This window comes from Physeter macrocephalus, chromosome 4 (genome assembly GCF_002837175.3).
Source record: "Physeter macrocephalus isolate SW-GA chromosome 4, ASM283717v5, whole genome shotgun sequence".
Classification (NCBI taxonomy): Eukaryota; Metazoa; Chordata; class Mammalia; order Artiodactyla; family Physeteridae; genus Physeter; species Physeter macrocephalus.
The window spans coordinates 139,572,552-139,592,676 of NC_041217.1; the positions used below are offsets into that span (position 1 = coordinate 139,572,552).

The 20,125-nt window shown below is 56.1% G+C and overlaps 1 protein-coding gene across 20 annotated transcripts in view; it reads left to right on the forward strand.

The window, feature by feature from the left end:
• Positions 1 to 3,053: 3,053 nt before the first annotated feature.
• LRP8 (LDL receptor related protein 8) overlaps positions 3,054 to 20,125 on the forward strand; it is a 79,174-nt gene continuing 62,102 nt past the window's right edge. For 9 of the 20 annotated variants that reach the window (XM_055084625.1, XM_028489382.2, XM_055084616.1 and 6 more), the window contains exons 1-2: positions 3,503 to 3,716; positions 4,497 to 4,616. In XM_055084625.1, coding sequence (XP_054940600.1) covers positions 3,608 to 3,716; positions 4,497 to 4,616 — 229 coding nt within the window. In that variant the 5' untranslated portion in view covers positions 3,503 to 3,607. Of the gene's footprint in view, positions 3,717 to 4,035; positions 4,256 to 4,496; positions 4,617 to 20,125 lie in introns of those variants that run through there. The other 11 variants (XM_055084617.1, XM_055084621.1, XM_055084622.1 and 8 more) reach the window with 8 other exon arrangements.

The window sequence follows — 20,125 nt, forward strand, 5'->3', positions numbered from 1 at the left end:
AGGACTGGGCGAGGCCTGTATGCTTGAGTCAGCCCAGGATGGAGAGAGAGGACAGGTGAGGACAAGAAGTCGCTTGGGAACAAGTTGTACAAGGACCTCAGCGTCCATTTGGTGTATGGTGTGTGTCAAAGCTTTCTTCATTTGCCCCTCACTAGATTAACCAGCTTAGGTGCCCTGAAAAATTCCCATTTCTGCCCTCTGGGTTCAAATGCTAGGCTTGCCATTTACTAGCTGTATGACCTCCCCACCCCTTAGTTTGCTCATCTGTAAAATGGGATCAACATAAAACCTGCCTCATGGAGATGCTGTAAGGACTAAATGAGTTAAAGCGTTTAAAACACCTAGATGGTGCTTGACCCCCTCCCCACCTCCAGCAAGTGTACAATAAGTATTAGCTATTATTATTACTTGATATGGTTTTCCTTTTAACCTTTTCAAGGATTTAAACATCATTTATCTAATGCCTATTATACGCCAAGCCTTGTATCTATCCTCTGAAAATAGGGATGAATAAGACATAGTCCTCCTAGGCATACAGAAACCATGGTAAAGGAAACAAACATTGATCAAACATGCCCTGTAGGAACCCAGCAATGCAGGAGATCTGGCTCCTGTCCTCAGGAAGGTCACAGGCTGACTAGGGAGAGAGAGAAGTGGTCCAAATTGGGTGGGGGCTGAGAGGAGCCTGGCGAACCTCCAATGAGGGGGTTTTCGAGAGACAAGGAGTTGCCCACTTTGGCAGCTGGATGTGTGTCGGACAGTATGAGCAAAGACTCCCTTGGAGGGGAGGTGAAGGAAGGCTCAGTCTTTATTCTTTGAGTGTTAGGAGGTTATCAGGGGTTTTTGACAGGGAATTATGTTTGAATAACAGTAACATAACTAATAGCTATTATGCACCTACAGTACAGTGCATGCTGTGCATCTCCTCTAATGTAATCGTCACAAACTTGTGAGGTACTGTCATCATTCCCATTTTACAGATAAAGAAACAGAGCCATAGAGGTTAAGTGAGTTGTCCAAGGTCATGTAGCTAGGAAGGGAAGGAACAGACTTAAACTCAGGTAGTCTAACCCAGAGCCCATGCTCTTAATCTCTCTACCCTGCTGCCCCCGAACTTTAATCTACACAATCTTAAAAGTAGAATAGACCTTTGAAATTCCCCATCTCTATTTTGCAGATGGAAAACTGAAGCTCAGAGGTGGGAACTGACTTTCCTTGAGACCACAGAGTGAAGGAGGGGCTGAGATGAAACAGTCAGTCTTGGCCACAGGAGGGGCTCCAGAGTCCCAGGCATCCTGCTGTCACAGTGGTCATCGCTGTGCTTGGAACAAAATCCAAACCTCCTGCTGGAGGCTACAAAGCCCTCATGTGATCAGAACCTTGCTGACTCTGACCTCACCTGGTCACCCAACTTCTCATCACCAAGCTCCAGCCCACCTCAAGGCCTCTGTCCTGCTGGTCCCTTTGCCAGGAATGCCCTTCCAGCCAATCTTCCTATGGTTGGGCTCTGTCTTAGTCCATATGGGCTGCCATAACGAAATATCATCGATTGGGTGGCTTAAAAACAACAGAAATTTGTTGGGAGCCTGAGAAGTCCAAGATCAAGGCACTGAAAGATCAAGATGCCAGCAGATTTGGTGTCTGGTGAGAGCCCACTTCCTGTTTCATAGATGACTCTCTTCTCAATGTGTCCTCACATCGTAGAAGGGGCCAGAGATCTTTCTGGGGCCTCTTTTATAAGGGCATTAATCCCATTTATGTCCTAATTGACTCCCAAAGACCCCACTTTCAAATACCCTCACATTTGGGATTAGGTTTTAACATATGAATTCTGGGAGGACAAAAACATTCAGTCTACAGCAGGCTCCTTCTTACCATTCAGTGAAATGTCACCTCCTCAGAGAGGCCTTCCCTGATCACCTCTCTAAAGTTACCTCCCATCACTCTCACATCACCCTACTTTATTTTTTCCATAGCAGTTATGATGATCTGAAATTATTATCATTTCTTGTTTGTTTGTTTTCTTGCTTTTGTGTCTGTCTCTCCCAACTAAGATGTAAGGTGCAGGAGAGCAAAGAGGGACGTCTTCTATTTCTACACTGTATCCCTGGGCAATGCCTGGCACATAGGAGGTGCTCCATAAGTTTTTGTTGAAAGCATGCTTGCATTTCATTGTCTGTCCGTTGATGGTCTGTCTCCCCACCAATCAAGCTGGTACCATGTCTGATTCACCTTGGCACTCCTAGGCCCAGGGTTGGCACAGAGCAGAGCTGGGATGTGCTTGCTGGATGACCGAATTGCTAAGGGGCTGCCCTCTGTGGGAAGAAACAAGGCTCAGTAACAGGACTGCTGATGAGACAGAGTGGCTTCCAGGCCTGAGACTAACAGCTCCTGAAGCCCCTTCTTCTGCCCCTCTGCCATGGAGATGAGGCAGCAAGAGAGGAGGGGAGGGTGGACCTACACTGGGCCTAGCCACCTTCCAGTCTGTCTCTTTTAGTGGCCAGTGCCCTCAAAACTCATTGTCCAAAAAGGCTGGGCTGGTTGGGCCTTGCTTACCAGCAGGTAGCTAAAATCTAGTCACCTGTACCTTGGCATGGATGAGATGGGGCTGAGACCTTCCAGGGGAGACGTCTTATTCATGCCAGCAGAAGCAGACAGCAGCCCTGGGTGTGCGTCCCCTATTAGCAGGGATGAGGCATCCCTTCTGTGGGGTCCCACAGCCTCTGCCCTTCTCCATCACAGCAAGGACTACCCTGTCACCCCTGCAGTTCCCCCTGATTGTCTGCCCCTCTGCCTGGCCAACAGAACACTGAATGAGAATGAATGGATCAAGTTTGTGCACCAGGCCCAAGCCACCTGCCTCACATCCTTGGCCGTGGGAATTCTCACATGAGAATGCAACATAGGCACATTAACCAGCTACACAGACGTGTAATATCCGGGTTGGAGTCTTGGAGGCGTGCAGAGGTCCATTCCTGCTCCCCCAGCTTCTCCCTGATCACACGAATCCTGGCACCCCAATCCCTGTCTACTACCATCCCTGCTCCGTGTGCACATGCCCAGGCCTGTGCACCCGGGAACATCATCTCCCCTCCCGCCCAGGTTCACTCCTAGGCCTCCCTCAGCCGCCTATCAGCATGTCACCTCCTCCAGGCAGCCTGTGCTACTTCCCTTGGGCCGTCTGCCACCTCTGGGGGTAGGGGCCTCGCCTGGCTCATCCCAGCGTCTGCAGCACCCAGCACGCGGCGGGCCTTGAGCAGGGTCACCGAGCGCGGGCCTAGGGAGAAGTGGACCAAGGGCATGAGGGAGGAGGGAAAGGAGGCGTCAGCGGGAGGAGCGTGGGGCGGAGGCGGCAGCGGGAGGGGGCGCGCGCGCAGGCTGAGGCAGCCCAGGCCTGGGGCCGCGCGCCCAGCCTGAGCCCGCCCCGCCGCCGAGCGTCACGGAACCTGCTTGAAATGCAGCCGAGGAGCCGGGGCGGGCGGCAGCGGCGGCGGCGGCGGCGGCGGGGGCAGCGGCAACCCCGGCGCCGCGGCAAGGACTCGGAGGGCTGAGGCGCGGCGGCGGCACGGGGTGCGCGGGGCGCGGCGGCCGGAGCCCGGGGCCCGCCATGGGCCGCCCCGAACGGGGCGCGCTCCGGCCGCTGGCGCTGCTGCTGCTGCTGCTGCTGCAGCTCCAGCATCTTGAGGCGGCAGCGGATCCACTGCGCGGCGGCCAAGGTGCGTGCGGCCGGTTCCCGGCCCGGCTTTGCGCCGCCGGAGCGGCCAACAAAGCACGGCCCGGCGGCCGGGGGGCGGGTTGCGCCGGGGCCCCCGAGCCCGGGCCTGGCAGGGAGGCGCCCGGGTGGGATATGCTCCTCGGGACCCAGCTCTCCCTTAATTTGCCCTAGACCCCCGCCCCCGCGGCTCCCTGTGTGGTGGGTTCTGCCCTCCGGCACCTGCTCTTGGGGGATGGGCGCCGTGGGGGCCGGGCGGGCCGGGAACTTTGCTGGGGGTGATCACTGATGCTTTCGGGAGGGCTGTGTGATTCTCGCCGTTGGCGTTAATTTGACACGCGCGCTCCGCGGCGGCGATGAGCGGAGCCCGGAGACTACCCCGCCTGACAATGCGTTTCCGGCGACCCCTGCGTGTGGCAGAGAAAGAGGGGCTGCGTGCGAGGCGGATGTGCCCGCAGCGCCCAGTGCGCGTGTCGCGGCGTGTTCAGGGGCTCCCTGTGGGCTGTGTCTGCGTGGATCTCTCACTAAGGGCCATGTGTGCGGGTGAGTGTTCTGAATGGGGGGCATACCTAAGTGGTGGGACACCGACTGTGTGTGCCTGCACAGAGCAGCCCGTCATCCCAGGAACCCTTACCATCCTGCTCTCCTTCCTGATCGAGGGTGCCAGAGGCCTCCAGGTCGTTGGCTTCAGCATCGGGCCCTCTCCTTCACTCAGTAGACCACTCCCCGCGGCCGGGATCGTTTGTTCCGGGGATCCGGCTCACGTCCCCTCTCCCCCGCGCAGGGTCGGTCAAGGAGTGCGAAGAGGACCAGTTCCGGTGCCGGAACGAGCGCTGCATCCCCTCTGTGTGGAGATGCGACGAGGACGACGACTGCTCGGACAACAGCGACGAGGATGACTGCCGTGAGTGGCCGGCCGGGGAGGGAGGGAAAGGTGGGGGACGCCTTGTTCCGCGTCCACGTGGCTGCAGCCGCCACCGGGCCACCTGCCTGGACCTTTACTGCCGGAGCCTGCAGCCAGGAACCCTCCCGGGAGCCCCTTCCCTCCAGGCACTTAGGGACCCAGCGGGTTCTGGGCGGCCAGCAGGTCCTGATGGAGCCGGGGGGCGAAGCTCGGCGCAGCACGGCCCGGGAGGAGGGCACGCCACGCCCGGGTTGCTGGGCCGGAACTGTGGGGCGGCGACGCGACGGTCCCTGCAAGCGTCTAACTTTCTGCGATCAGGCCCTCCGGGACTCTTGCCTAGGCCCCACGGAACGCGCGCGTGTCTCAAAGTTCCAGGCAACTCTGGGCCTAGCCTCACTCCTTTTCCTGCTGGGTTTTGTGAATGAATGGGCTCCCCGGGGCCCCTGATTGGCTGTGCGAGGACCACCCCATAGGTCCCTGTGGCCGGAGCAGGCCAATCGTGGAACGGCCTGGTGTGCAGTTTTCTGGCGCCCTTGGCGTTGGGGCCCTGCCCTGGCCCCGCCTTGGCCACACCCCCGCGCCTCCCCTGGGTAGTAGGTGCAGGCGGGGCGCTGGCGCCCGCTGCTTTTCTGCCTAGTCATGGTGAAGACCTTTCTTGTGCCACCCTGGTTGTCCGACTGCGCTCTCCTGCCAGCCAGACTGAGGCATGAATCATGGGGCAGAGCAGGAAGGAGGGGGCCAGAAGGATGAGTTTGTTTCCTGGAAGGGGCGAGAGGATCCCAAGGCCGCGCGTGAACCCATGGTCACGTGCAGGCGGCCGGCCACCTTTGCTGAGTGTGGTATTTGTACACCCGGGCGCGCCTGCTTTGGAAGTTGTTTCGTGAGGTGCACGTGGTTTCTGATGTCTGTGGGACCTGAGGCGAGTTAGCAAGCAGTTGCCACAAGTGGAAGGAGTATAGTTCCAGGAACAGATAAACAGGACTCTATAAAAACACAGACGCGGGCCGTCATTCATTCATCGTTCCTGAGCACCTGCTGTATGCCAGGCACTGGGACACTTTGGAGAACAGGCCCACCCTGCAGGCCAGGGAGTGCAGGTTCTGTGGGAGGAGGGCAACAGGTGGACAGGCCCACAGCACCACGCAGTGGCAAGAGGGGTAGAGGGACCACCTAGACAGGCATTGTCTGTTGAGTTATAGTGTTTTTTTTCGGGGTTTGCCAGTCAGCCTCCAGGTTCATTCTCAGACCAACCCAGATTTGGCTGTGTGACATGGGTGCATCTTTCCCTCCTGTCTCAGTTTCCTCTCCTGACCACTTGGGCTAATGATTCCTGCCCTGGTTTTGAAGACAAGTTCTAGAAATGTAATTGAAAGTGATGCGACTAACATGTGCCGACTGTTAGCTGTGTGCCAACCACTGTGGTAAGTGCTTATCTTATATAAACTCCTGTAACCTTCAGAGCAGTCCTATTTTATACACCAAAACAACCCAAAAAACACAAAACAAAAAAACCCCAAGGCACTGAGAGATCAAGTTAGTTATTCCACAGCTGTTGAGCTGCTAAGTAGGAGCTTAAACTTAAGCATCTGACTCCAGAGTTCTTAGCCTAATCATGACCCTAACCATTTCCCAATGCTATTGAAATTCTGAAAATGCCTGAGCCAGGGTAAAATGTGGTAGTGAGTCTCCTCGCCCAGAGTTGTTCTTCTGTGGTTCCTTTACAGTGGGAGTGCTGAGGGTGAGGCGGGGAAGTGGAAACTGTGCGTTTCTGGGCTGGTTTTACCTTATCTCCCTGGCTCTGTATAACAACAGTTTTGTGGGGGGTGGCCATGAAGAGCAGAAGTGTTTCTTGTCAACCCCCTTTGTAGATAAGGACCCTGGCTCAGAGAAGTTGAGTGATTTGCCTAAGGCCACACAGCTGAGAGTGACAGAACTTGGTCAGGGTGTCCACCTGCCTCCTAGCTCAGGGGCACTGTCTGCTCCGGTGGGAGTGTGGTGCAGAAGGACCCAGGAGGGTGATCCGGGTGCTTTTCATCTCCATCGAGGCTCTGGGCAAGATGGAGGAGCGAAGTAGTGGGTGGCTGGGCGACCCCAGATGGGACCAGGGCCAATCTGATGGCCACTCTGGGCTCCTGCTTTCATTCTGAGATGGATGGGGTGGAGTCACAGGCAGAGGGTTAGTGAACAAAAGCAACAAACGTTGAGGGCTTTACTGTTGGTGTCAAGTATCCGTCCCCCACACTGGACTTTTCTGGGCTTGTCTCCTCATCTGCCAAATGGGGGGTAGCTGTTCCTCCACCATCGGTTATACCCGTAGAAAGTCTTCACATGGGGCTGGTGAAGACAAGGGAATGGATGAGTGTTCACACCACCAAGGTCTTTAGAAAGGGACCCCTAGGGGCCACAAAGAGAAATCTTGAAGAAAGGGGTGGGAACTTTGGGTGGCTGTATGAGGCGTGGTGTTGGAAAATGGTCTTTTGTCACCCCTTCCATCCCCATCTGGGGAGTTCCCTCCATTCCGGGTCACCTGCCCGAGCTGCATTTCTTGGAACCATCCTCCCTGCCTTATATTTGACCACTCCAACCATTCCACCCTGTGAGAGGGCCTGAATCACCCCATCTCTCTGCCTCTCGGCCTGCAAATTGGGGATTGCCATTTGTAAGTGAAGCCTGTGTGGGGCAAAATGAGTTCAGGCTCCCAAAGGAGCCAGAATGCAGGCCATGAATTCCGAGAGCTGATGGAGGTTGGAGGGAGGGAGTTTGTATGTGGAGGAAGCCAAGGAAGGCTTTCTGGAGGAAGAGACAGCTAAGGCAGGCCTTGAAAGATGGTAACTAATGTCATTCCCTCAGAGCTTACCATTTAAAAATAGGTGATGCAGTCTCCACATTATAGAGGAAGAACTGGGGTTCAGACAGGTGAAATGACTCCCCCAAATTCACACAGCTCCTCAGGGTTGGAGCTGGAACTCAAAGTAAGACCTTCTAAGTGCTGAAACGTACCCACAGCGGATGGGACTTGGCCTTTTGGAGACACAGATAGAGCTGATGGGGATGGGGAGGGGAAAGGCTCATGGGGTTTCAGTTCCCAGCTCAAAGGGCCTTCAAAGTGGAGGAAGGGGCTGGAAGCCCAGGGGCGGCCCGGCCGGGGGAAGGGGTGGGGTTCCTGGCTGCACCTGGGTCACGTAGGCCAGCTGGCGCCTTGGCCTCAGTTTCCTGTTGCTGCTTAGTCTGGGAGCGGAGACAGGGGTTCTGGTCTCCAGCCAGCCCTTTGCCCCCAGAGTAGCAACAGCAACAACAATGAACACTTACTGAGTACTTGCTGTGGACCAGGAGCTGTGCTGAGATTCTACACGTATCACCTCGTGCACCTTGAGTCTATAAAATGGGGTGACTCTTGGAAGTACCCGCATTTTCCTCATTTTACAAAGGCACAGAGGGGTTAAGTAACAGGCCCAAGGGTAAATGATTTTTAAGTGAAACTGAAACTGCTGGGGTGTGAATGCAGGCACCCAACTAATGGAACTTGTGCTGCATCAAACACTAGCTGACAACCTCAGGCAAGTCCTCCCAGGCCTCTGTTTCCCCATCTTGAGGGGACGTCAACACCCCCACTCCACTTCCAGCTCTGGGAAGAGCTCTGCGCTTCTCCATGTGGATGGACTGCTTAGACAGGTGGACCGGTCGTATGCTCAGTTTCCTCTACCTGTTCAGGCTTCTTTAGGCTGCCCTGTTCTCCCAGCCCCCATCACCGCTCCGTTCCAGTTTTAATAAAGAGTGGCCGCAGCAAGGGCTCCCATGGCTGAGAGTTCATTAGCTGGCAAGGCCAGGCTGCAGGAGTGCTGAGGCCTGCTGGGAAGCAGCCTCGTAAATAATTAAAGCTCGGCCACAGCTCCCAGCTGGGGCAGCAAGCTCGCATCTGGTCTTCAGTGTGCCGCCTGGCCTAGGCCATTCTCACACTCCTGACACAAGGCCCAGCTTCGTGTCCTTTTTTGGATGGAGTCATCTGACAGATAGTGCGGCTCTCTCTGAACCTCGGTTTCCTCATCTGACCCACCAGCTCCACCATTCGGAGTCCTCCCGAAGCTCCCATGTACCCACAGAATAGGGTCAGCTTAGACTCCTCTGCATCTGGCCCTCTGTGACCAGCTTCCGCTGCCCACTGCCCTCCAGCCCCTTCCTGCTCTTCCTATGAACCTGTGACACCAAACTTCTGTCACATTCTGGCCTTCCTGCTGCTTCTTACTGCTTTTAGCACTGCCTTTGCACGTGCTATTCCATCTGTGTGGAACACTTTCTGCTCCCTCACCTGGCTACCTTCTTTTTGTCATCTTAGAATCATCAGTGCAGGTATCTCCTCCTCCAGTGCACCTCCTCCAGAAAGCCCTCCCTGCTACCCTCTTTCCCCAGGGCTGAGATACAGGAGTTGAAAGAGGGGACTTAGAGATGTGTGTTGGAATAACTCAATGTGGCCTTGAATCAGATACTCCTGGTTTTCTATCCCAACTTGACCTCTGGCTGAATGGCCTTGGAGGTGATAATAGTCTCTCCCTCCCAGTGATGAGGATTAAGTGAGATAATGTGCCTGGTAAGCAGTAGGTGTTCAGTGAATGGCAGTGGGTCTGTCCGTTCCTGGAGGAGGAGTTTCACTGAGGTCTCTAGATACCTGTCTGTTAGGACCCTCCTGGTTCTCCTGCCTGTATTTGCTTAGCCCGAGATCCAAAGGCTCCCGTAGCTGAGGCGTGCCTCAGCCAGAGGGTTCCCCAGCCACAGTGGAGGTGGTCCCAAGGCCATTCGGCCCCGAGATCCGAGATGGAACTGGGAGTGGAGAAAGGTACCCAGGGAGGGCCTGAGGGAAGAAATGAATCAAACAGGCCTGGTTGGTCTCAGTGAATGAGTGGCCGCGGGCCTTGGGAGGGGTAGAGGAAGACTTCCCTCAGGCCGTATGCTTGTCCCAAGGCTGGTTTCCAGACCTGTCTGTGCCTGGGACGGGGAGGGAGCCCTACAGCCCCCATGGCTCTGCCTCACAGGGCCTAAGCTTCTCCCTTCCCTAGGGCCAGGTCAGCGTCTCCATGGCTGGCCCCAGCAGGCCTTGGGAGTGTTTGCTGAAGACTCTCCCATGGGCCTTCCCAGGGGCTCTCCTGGGACGGAGTTCCCCTCTGGGAACCGCCTGGGCTTTCTCAGGCCTGCTGGGGGTTCTGAGTGCAATAGGCCTCAGGGCTGGTTGGCTTAGTCCTCTCGGTTGTCTGTAGGCAGCTGACTTGACAGTTTTCCCTCCTTGGGGAAATAACAACAGCAGAGAGATGCCCCCAGGGAGAGGGTGAGGAGCAAGAGGACCCAGAGGGCTGATGGAGCAGGAGGGTATAGGCTTATTTGTGCCACCCTTCAGGGCTGTTACCAAGTGGAAGTCTCCTAGCCCAGGGTCTGTGGTCAGACCCCCAGGCCAGTGCCATCCTCATGAAGCCAGTCCAGGGCCTAGGGGAGGGTGTGGGGCCCTGCTCTGGGGGCTGGGCAGCCAGGCCTCGGGGCCCTGGATCTCAGCAGCACTGGTAACACCTGCTCTGCAAATGCCCGCATGCCCAGATCACCCAGTCTTTGAAGGCCTGGTGGAGATGCCACCTCCCCCAGGTGGCCTTCCCTGACCTCTTGTCCTCTTGCTCCCTAGTCCCTGAGCTCCCACAACATGTCCCTGTTCTCCCCTCGGTCTCAGATCTGTCTTCTCCGCATTGTCTGCTCTGCTATCCTTGTGCTGAGCACGAGGGATTCCAAAATAAATAGCTCCCTTGAGGGAATTACTAATAACAGATACTGGCTACTTACCCCCATGCCTGGCACCATGTTGGACAATCTGCATTCATTAACGTTACTACTCACAACCCTGTGAGGGCTGTTTTCTTATTATTCCCATTTTAAAGATGATGAAACTGAGGCTCAAAGAGAAGTGACTTGGCCAATGTCACGATGTTTGAGTGCTAGAGCCAGATTTGGCCCAGGCCTGTCCACTCTGGAGCCTGGACTCTTCCTTAGCGTCTTCCTCTCTGAGCTTTGTCTACCCGGTTGGGGTCAGAGGGCCTGGGGCTCAGAGGGCATGGAAGAAGAGGGTGAGGGGCTGCAGTGTCCAGTGATGCCTCCCTGTGCTACAGGTTTCTGTCTAGGAGGGACCGTCTTTTCTGGAGACCGCATGGAGCCCCAACATAAGGCCCCCCTTGTCCAGCACCCCCCATGAGTGTGACCCTTCACAGTTTCCAAGGGCCTTCCTTGGCCATTGCCTGTGGGGTGGTGAGTACTGTTTCCATTGTACAGATAGGGAAACTGAGGACCCAGTGATATGTCTCTGATGCAGATGACTTCAAGGAGTGTCATTTCCAATATTACCATCCTTCCTCAGAAAAGGCCAGGAGCCCAAGTCATCCAAAATGTGGACTTTGGTTCTATGACCCCCATGCAATTTGCTGACTCTAGGTCTCGTACATACATACTTTTCTTCTGCTTGGATTGTCCTTCCCTGGCAGAAGCTCATTACCACGTCCATGAAGCCTTCCCTGTCTTCCTGGTGTGATCTAACCTCTCCTATGTCTGGATGCCCATGGCTTTGTGCACCCTTGTAATGGCCCATCGTAGGAGCTTGTGGTTGCTGGGAGTGTCTGTGGTGGGGAACCACAGGGCCTGGCCCAGAGCTGAGGCATTTGAGGGATGGTGTGTGCATGAATGAATGGACTGAGGAAATGTCACCCACTTTTGAGGGTGAGAAGCTGATATTGGTCAGATGTAGGGGACCCAGGGGCCTCTGAGAAGGCCCTGAGGGGTCCTTGAAGCTGGAGAAGGGAGCTGGGCGTCCTTTAGGGACCATAGTCAGGCCCCCTCTTGTGAGCTGGGTCACCTGAAGCCCTGAGGGCACCAGTGACATCCACAGTCACACAGGGCCTGGGCACGCAGGCCTCTCAGTGCTCAGCCTGCAAACTTGGGAGCTTCCCAGCCCCAGGCTTCAGAAGGTGAAACCGAGGCCCTGGTGACTGGACATCAGCTTCAGGTGTCAGCGGGGACCCATTCTCAGAACTAGGGTGTCCTCAGTTCCTGGGTGGGACTGAGTCAGAACAGTACGCTCCCAACTCCCACCTGCTGCCACCCTGCCCGCCCTCTCCTTTCCCTGCTGGACACCAGCAAGGTGTTCTCAGGCTGCAGGCAGGCACTGGCTCCTGCACACAGAAGGGGCTTGGGACTTCCCCTCGGGGACCACAGGTGCACACTGCCCCTGGCTGGGGCCTGCTGCCCACCCCCAGATCGCTGGGAACTCATCTAAAATAAATTGTTAACTATAGTAAGAGTTCATGAGCATGCTCACTGCTGGGGGCTTTCTCATGCAAGACCTCCCTCAACCGGTGCCTGGAAGAATCATCACTGCAGTTCACAGAGAAAGAGCCAAGGCTCTGAGAGGTGAAGTCACTTGCCCCAGACAGGTCAGCGGGTCAGCGGCAGGACTGGGCCATGCCTGTCCGGCTGCATTGTGACACAGGTGAAAGAAAGAGATACACGTTCATACATCCCAGTCACAGCTACAGTGGGAATGGCCTGGGGTGTGCTGCGACCGCCCTTCCTTTCTAGGTACCCCAGGCATCCGTCCTTGCCAGCCCCTGCCAGTGGGTGTACTGGCTCCCTCCAGAGCAGCTCTGGCCCCCGGGTGCCCCCAAGCATGAGCGCGGCCCCAGGTGGCAGTTTTGATCATCAGTCGTGCTCGCCATGGCTCCTCTTACAAGCCGGTGTATGTCACAGGCCCTAGGAATAGCCCCTCGGCTGCAGTGGCTCAGGAGCAGGCCCTGCCTGTGAGCTCCCCCATCCCCCTGCACCTGGTTTGACCTCCCTGATCCTGGCAGGGCCCAGGCCAGGTGCCCACAAGCCGGCTGATTTGCGGGCGAGGAACCCAGCTTTTTATCAGGCCCCTTGGAACACCCTCTAGTGACTAGGAGAGTCACCCAGAGAGGCAGGGCCATGGGGCTCTTAGGTCCACACCGTTCCTATGACCCCTCACGGCCTCCACGCACCTGCCCCTTGGATATGGCAGCCCAAAGCCTCTCTGAGGTCTGCCAGTCTGGGAGTACACGGGAATGGTCAACGTGACCACCACCCTCCCTTGGTCACTGGCTTTGAGATGCCACTAGGGACTTTACCCCAGCCGCTCTGGAGACTTTTTCAGTTTCTGGCCTTCTCAGCCTGTGGCCTTTTCCAGTTTGTGCCCCACAGCTGCTCTGGGAGGAAGGTGGTGCAGGAGTGCATCATCATCCCCATTTTCCTGATGAGGAAAATGAGGCTCAGCAAGGGCGTGGGGCTCGCCTGGGGGAGACTTTTTCAGTTTCTGGCCCTCTCAGCCTGTTCGAACCACAGTATGGCCTTTTCCAGTTTGTGCCCCACAGCTGCTCTGGGAGGAAGGTGGTGCAGGAGTGCATCATCATCCCCATTTTCCTGATGAGGAAAATGAGGCTCAGCAAGGGCGTGGGGCTCGCCTGGGGCCACACAGCCTGTTACTGGTAGTGCTGAAGCTGAAACTCACTTCAGTTGATTTCCTTTATTTTTCCAACGGAAGTAAGTTTTTCTGATTATATAAAGGTAATTTCATACTTGTAATTTAAAGAAAAGAAAACACACAGACAATTCAGAAAAGGGAAAAGAGGAAGGTAGGAGTCCCCCTTGGGCCTGTCCTCCCAGAGGTGTTCTTGCATTCTCTGCATGCGAGCTGGTGTGCATGAACATGTGTGTTTCTGGGTTTTCTTTTTGGTTTTGGGGTGTTTTTGCAAAACGAGCGTGTGTTATGCCAGTTGTTTTCTCCCCGCATCATGCGCATCTTTCAGTGTCAGTAACAGTAGATACGTATTATCGTTTTAAAGGGCTAGATAGTAGTCCACTGCATGAATCTTCCCTAATTTAATGACACAGTCTCCTATTGATAGACATATGTTTAGTTGGTTTTATATATATACATATATTTTTTCCTGTTCTACACAGTGCTGGTGTGAATATCAGTACTACACCTTTTTGCATTTGTCTGGTTCTTCCCTTAAGAGAAAGGCCTAGGAAAGGCATGGCTGAGCATGTGCATTTTCATCCTCACCTTGTCGCTCTCCCTCAAGCAGCTGTTTTCCTATCTCACAACACCCCCTGACTCTCCATGGCCCTTCCCAGCCAGGCTGGCGGCCAGCAGGACCTCCCTCTTCCTTGAGCACAGGGCCCACCTCACCCTGGCCCTGTGGGGCAGACAAAGTAGCCAGATCCAGGCCTCACAAAACAAAGCAAAGAGAAGGGACAACTGTGTTCTGGCCCCAAGGACTCCCCACCCCCACCAAAGAAAACAGAAGGGAGTATAACTGGTCTTCATTTTTCTCAAGATATTTGTAGAATCTGTCTCCTCCACAGCTTTATAAAAGTTGTTCTGCCCCTAACTTGCTGTGTGACCCTGCGTGAGGGGCTCTCCCTCTCTGAACTTCATCTCCCCTTTACCCATTGGTCCTTGCTCCACCTGTACTGTAACCAGCACTCTGAGCAGATTTCTTCTCCCTGGAGCTGGGCTCAGGACCAGTCCTGGCCTGGGGGAGGGAGATCTGTGGCCCTCGAGCTCCTTAATACCTGGTGAGGGTTGGTGGGAGTGTACCTGGCTTTGTGGGTAGATTCCAGGCGGGCAGATGGAGGGTAGCTGGGCTTTTTAGGGTCCACCTCCAGAACTCAGCCCTACGACCCAGGTTCCTTGGGCCAATTTCCCTTTTGTCTTCTTCCTGTGCCCGTGACTGCATTGGATGCAGTGGAGTGATGGAGAAAAATGGAGTCAGGCCACCAGCCCTGTGACCCACTAGCAGGGTCCCTGGTATGGGTCCTATGTTCTGAGCTTTAGATCCCTGGTCTCTGAAATGGGGATGATGAGCCCACCTCTCAGAGGTGTGCAGGCTGATGTAAAATGTTCTGTCCAGACCTGGCCCTGAAATGAGCATCCCCTTTCCCCTTCCCGAGCCCGTGATCCCCACCAAGTAGAAGCGACTGTCAACAGCTTTCCTTCTCCTCCTCCAAGGACATAACAAGAGGGCCTTTGCTGAAATAGCAGCAGGAGAGATGTAGGTCAGCTGGCCAGCTGGGAGGACTTGGCTGCCTGGGAGAACAGCAGTTTCTCGGGCTGGGTGGGACTGTAGGAATCATCTCATCCGCTGCCATCTGCACCGGGGGCCCCAGGGTGGCTGCTTCCTGGGTGGCCTAGGGGAGCTGGTTAAGCAGAGAGAACCAAGGAGAGCTGGTTAACCATCCGGGCCTGGCATAGTTAGTTATCTAGGAGGGGGCCTTGGTTCACCAGTGGGTCCAGTTTAACATCAGAGAGTTGGCAACTGATGAGAGGCAGGAAGGACCCGTTGGCCCAGGTTAAGCTGCTGGTATGAATAGCTGGAGGCCAAGGGTGGGCTTTCCTGGTGGCGTGAATCCAGGGATATTCACGCCAGTGCTCTTCCCGCCCTCCCTCCCTCTCCATTTCCTGGACCCCGAGCTGCCATCTGCTGCCCCCATCACCCTCAGAGCCGCACTCAGCCATGTGCACCAGCACACGTGAGTGTGCATGGAGTGTGCGTGCTCAGAGAGCGGGTGTGCACCAGGAGGGAGGTGACTGTTCTGGACGCACAGAGGCTGCAGGGACAAGGTGACGCTCTTCCTCCCATGCTGGCCAAGGCCGCTCAGCCAAGGCAAAGCCAAAGCCCCCCACTGGGCTGTTTGTGGCGGGGAATTATTTGTAGCTGGAGAGGTGCCAGCAGTCTCTGTTCCCAGCCTGCCCCCTGCCATGGCAGCCTCTCCCCTCCAAGCCTCAGCCTATAGTCCACTGTCTGCACCCACCCACTCCCCACCCAGAGGGCTGAGGTTGATATAAATGCCATGGCCTGGAGACCAGGCCCACCTCAGCTCCACCTCTGCTCCTACATTACCTAATGGCCATCAGCAGGTCTCTGCCCCTCTTGGGTCTCTGCTCATTGGGAGCGGGGCATCTCCAGGCCCCTCTCAGCCCCAATTCCCTGGGATTCTTTTGTTTTCCCCTGAGAACCACAGAGTTCACAGGAGCTCTGCCATGGCCAGGACCCAGATGTGGCGGTCCAAGGAGCTGCCCCCGTTCCCTGAGGCCCAGAAGGCCCAGAGCAGGGAGCAAGGGCTGTGAAATCCAGCCCATCGCACAGGGGATGTGGCCTAAACTGTATGTGCAAAGCTGGAACCAACTGTTTATTAGCAGCACCTGTATCCGCTCGGGGGTTTCTGCCTGTTTATTTTTTTGCTGAGTCTGACCAGGCCAATTCTTTAATACCTGTAGCCCCAGGCTTTAAATATGCTGCATATGTAATGCTCTCATGTCTCCCCCTCTTTTCGTCCCCCATCTGCACAACTGCCTGCTTCTTGGAGGTGCACGGACAAGGCAGACGCGTGGCCTCCCAGTGTCGGCTGGACTGGGGTTTCCACTGCAGTCCTTCCACGTTCTAGTTGGAGGCCTGGGACAAGTCCCTCGAATCTGAACCCCAGACTCCTGCTCTGTGCACGCGGGTAATGAGCAATTCCTGGTCTGGGTACGGTATCTGAAGCCTCACTGGGTCTCACAGAGCCAGTCGGTTCTTCCTACACTGGGAACTGGGCCATACCAGGACACAGAGGTCTGCCAGCCATGTGGTTGGAGCCCCTGTTCTCTCTGCCACCCCTTCTCCCAGACCCCTCGCCCTCCCTCTCCCTGGCCTTTGGCCTCTCTCACACTTGCAAATTCTGCACTGAGTTCTCCCCCTGGAAGCAGAGGCCTGAGCCCTTGTCGCTGTTGATCCGTTACGAGCGAGTCCCCCCCAGGCTCTCACCCTCACCACACCAGGAGCCAGGTGGCCTCACCTTGTCGCTGACGTGCTGAGGGACTTGGGCAAGTCTCTGCTCCTCCCTGGGCCTCAGTTTTCCCACCTGTGAGGATTGGATCAGGAGTTTGAGTCACTTTGGATACCTTTTGAAATTCAGATTCCCTGACCCCTGTCTAGGTCTGACTCTAAACCTCTGCTTGTTGTGCGGCCAGGTGGGAGCCATAGACACGGGGGTGGGAAGCCCCCCATATCCCCTACGTCTGACTGCTTCTGCATTGCCTCATCCATGAGCAACTCCACTGTGACTCAGATAACAGCAGGGCCTCTAACTAGGCTGCCTGGGATCGAGTCCATACTTCACTGCTTCCTAGCTGTGGGACCCTAGGTAAGTTACTTCACCTCTCTGAGCACTTGTCTCCTCTCTAAAAGGGAGCCATCAACACCTAACCCTCTAGGTGGTTGGACGATTATATGAGTTTGTTTAGGAAAAGCACCAAGAATAGTGTCTGGATGTGATCAGTGCTCAATTCAAGATTTGCTCTGCTTATTTTGACCTCTTTTTCTGAACCTCCATCTCCCATCTGTCCTTTAGGAATCCCCTCCCATGCCAGGCTGCTGCACTGCTGGGTGGGCTGGGAGGGGCCAGGGAGCACCCCCAGAAGTCACCTTTGTCCCTGCTTCTTCCCCCGCGGCCCCAGGCCATAACTTACTGTCCTAATTTAATTAGGAAGAGTCCTTCCAGGGACCTCATTAGGAAATGAGCCCAGAGCCTTGGGGACCTCCAGGAGGGGTGGGGTGCAGGAGGAGGGTGCATTGTGTCTGATCCTGCCCAACCCTTGGCCCCATGCCCCAAATGTGCCCAGAAAGATAAGGGAGCCCAGCCCCTTAGACCTGTGACATGGAGTGTGGACAGCCAGGGCCTCCATCCTCTGCCCCCTGCCCAGCTTTGGGCTCACCCCCCTGGATGGGGGTGGGGAAGATTGAGAGATGAGGTTTCTCTTGTTCTGCTCCACCTGCCCCTGGTGGCCAATGTCTCTGGCCTGGCACAGAGCACACCTTGGTGAATGCGTGTTGGGTGAATGCATGAGTGAGCTGTGGCTCTTGGGGCTGGGGCAGCATCTTCATTTGGCCAAAGCAGGCTCCCCACCCCCATCCCAATGTAGGAATCCCCTCAGCAGCCCCAGGGGCTGGAGATGGGGAGGGGGGGATTGTCTGCTTAAATACCTCCAGGGACAGGGAGCTCACTAAGCAACCTGATAGCTTTTTCTGTCCCTGGATAGCCCTTCCTGTTACAGAATCTGTCTTCCTTTCAATCTCAAATCTGTCTCCTGTGACGCTTCTGCCCTACCCAGGTCCCAGCTCTGTTTCTGGGACCTCTGCTCACAAACACTGCCCCCTACCTTCACTCCAAGGCTGCTCAGTGTCCCTTCCTGCCCTGTGATAGCTGACATGCTGTGTGGCCTTGGGTAAGGCCTATCCCCTCTCTGGCCACTGCTTCTTGGGGCCTGGTGGGCTTCACACTCTGGGCTCTATAAACATTGGCTGCTTTCTGTAACCGTGACCTACCTCCCAAGGAAGTGGGGGGCTGAAGACAGATGTGCCATGTCCAGCAGTAAAGGTGACACCTCTGCAGACAGCTTGTCTCCGGGTCAGCAAGGTGGTAGTGCCCAGACCCTGCGATGACCTGTGGCCGGGCACACGGGCACTGGGGGCTGTGCATGGACCTCTTCTGCCCTGAGACCAGTCCACAGCATGGACACTGCCCTGGCCTTGGTTAGGAACCTGGGAGTCATCACAGCCCCCGTCTCCCTTACCTCTAACGGCCACCAAGGCCTGATCCTCCCCTCTTACTTGCCGGTCCAGGCCCTTTCCCCATCCCACTTCAGCCTCCCCGGACCACGGCAGCAGCACCAACCTCGTCTCTCGTTCCCTCCCGCCTGTCCATTCTCCGCTCTGCCGCCGAGCGCTCTCAAACACGCGGAGCTCTGTCCTGCCCTTGCCCAGCGTCCTACAGGGACGTCCCCCACTCACAGGATAGTCTGCTTGCTAACATTCAGGGCCCTTCAACGCCCAAACACATACCTGGCAGCTCTCCTGCTGCAGACCTCACCACCCACTTGTCCCCCCAAGCCCCATGGCTCTGTGCTCCAGCCACACCCCACATGTGTTTGATGTCACAGGGGCATGATCACACTCTCACATGTGAGTCCCTCTGCCTGGAAGGCCCTTCCTCTGCTTGTCCAACCCCACTTTGCTTCAAGAGTCTCCTTTTCCAGGGAGCCTTCACACCCCAGCTGAGTCAGGGCCTCCTCTGGGCTCCCCCGTCCCTATGTTTCCTTCCATCTCCATCCTTACCACTCTGCATCAGGATGGTCCGATTAAGAGTCTATGGTTCACACCAGACCACGGGCCTCAGGAGGATGGGGCGGGGGACCTGGCTAGGGCCTGCGGAGAAGCAGGGAAGGGAGGAGAGCGGGTGGGGCTCTTTGGCTTTTCGCACGCCCAGCGCCCCTCCCACCCCACGCTGTGTTTCTGCTCCCTCCCTGTGTGCTGCACCCTCCTGCGCCACGTGCCCGCTCACACATGGTGTTTCTGTGAGCCCCCGAGAAGTGCCTGGTGTGGACTGGAGCCTTCGAGTCTGAGCTCCAGCATCCACTGCAGGCCTACTCTGTGCCAGTGCCCTGCTGGGACCTGGGGAGGATCTGCAGATGGAAAAGCAGGCCTTGGCCGCCCAACTCAATATGTGACCTTGGGCAGTTGGCTTCTCTGAACCTCAAGCTTCCTTGGAAGTGAAAGGGGTGGAGGACCCATGTCTCCTTCCCCTTTTCCTTGGGCACATCTGTGCTGCAGCTGGGGGTAGTCGTGGCCTCACAGGACCCTGAGACGGCAGCTAGACCAGAACTTCCTCCCCGCTGGGGCCTGTGGGGCCTTGGGCCAAGCTTTGCCGGGATGAAGGGAGAAAGGGCTTATGCTCTCTGTTCGGTGCAAAGACCCACCCCCATGTTTGCCCACACGTTGGCATTACCAAGCGCCTGCTCCCACGCAGGGTGCCCGGCTTGGAACCGCCCCCGTTTTAAAATGAAAAGTCTCATGTCCAATGGGACGCTTGGCCCGCCGGCCTGCACCCTGCCCACCCCCGTCGCTGCTCCCCTGGCTCCGCAACAGGTCTTCCCCCGTTACCTGTAGGTTCTGCTGCCAGTTGGGCAGGGCTCACTCTAAAAAAAGGAAAAAGCTGATTTCTTCCCCACGTTTTGGGAGAATTCAAAGAGACATAGACCCCCTTGGAAGGCCTGGAGGAGCCAGGGCTGAGCATCCCTGTTGGGGTGCTGGTGTGGACATGGCCAGGAGGCCTGGCCTTTGTTCTGACCCTGCCTCTGACACAGCGAGCTGTGTGACAGCTCCCTCTGGGCCTCAGTTTCCCCAGATCTGCCCTGCTCTCCTCACATCCATACAGTGAGGATCGTTACCTCGACAACCCTGCCTCTGCGTTCCTGCTGCCCTTTATATTCGTCAAGGCATTTTTCTGTCTGTTCATGTCCCATCCTGGCCTCGTTACTCCCAGGAGGAGGGCAACACTAGGATCTTTATTCCCACATCAGATAGGAAGAAGCTGGGAACACAGGCTGTTTGCCTTGTATAAGGTTCTGTGGCTTACAGAGCGCTTTCCGTGTA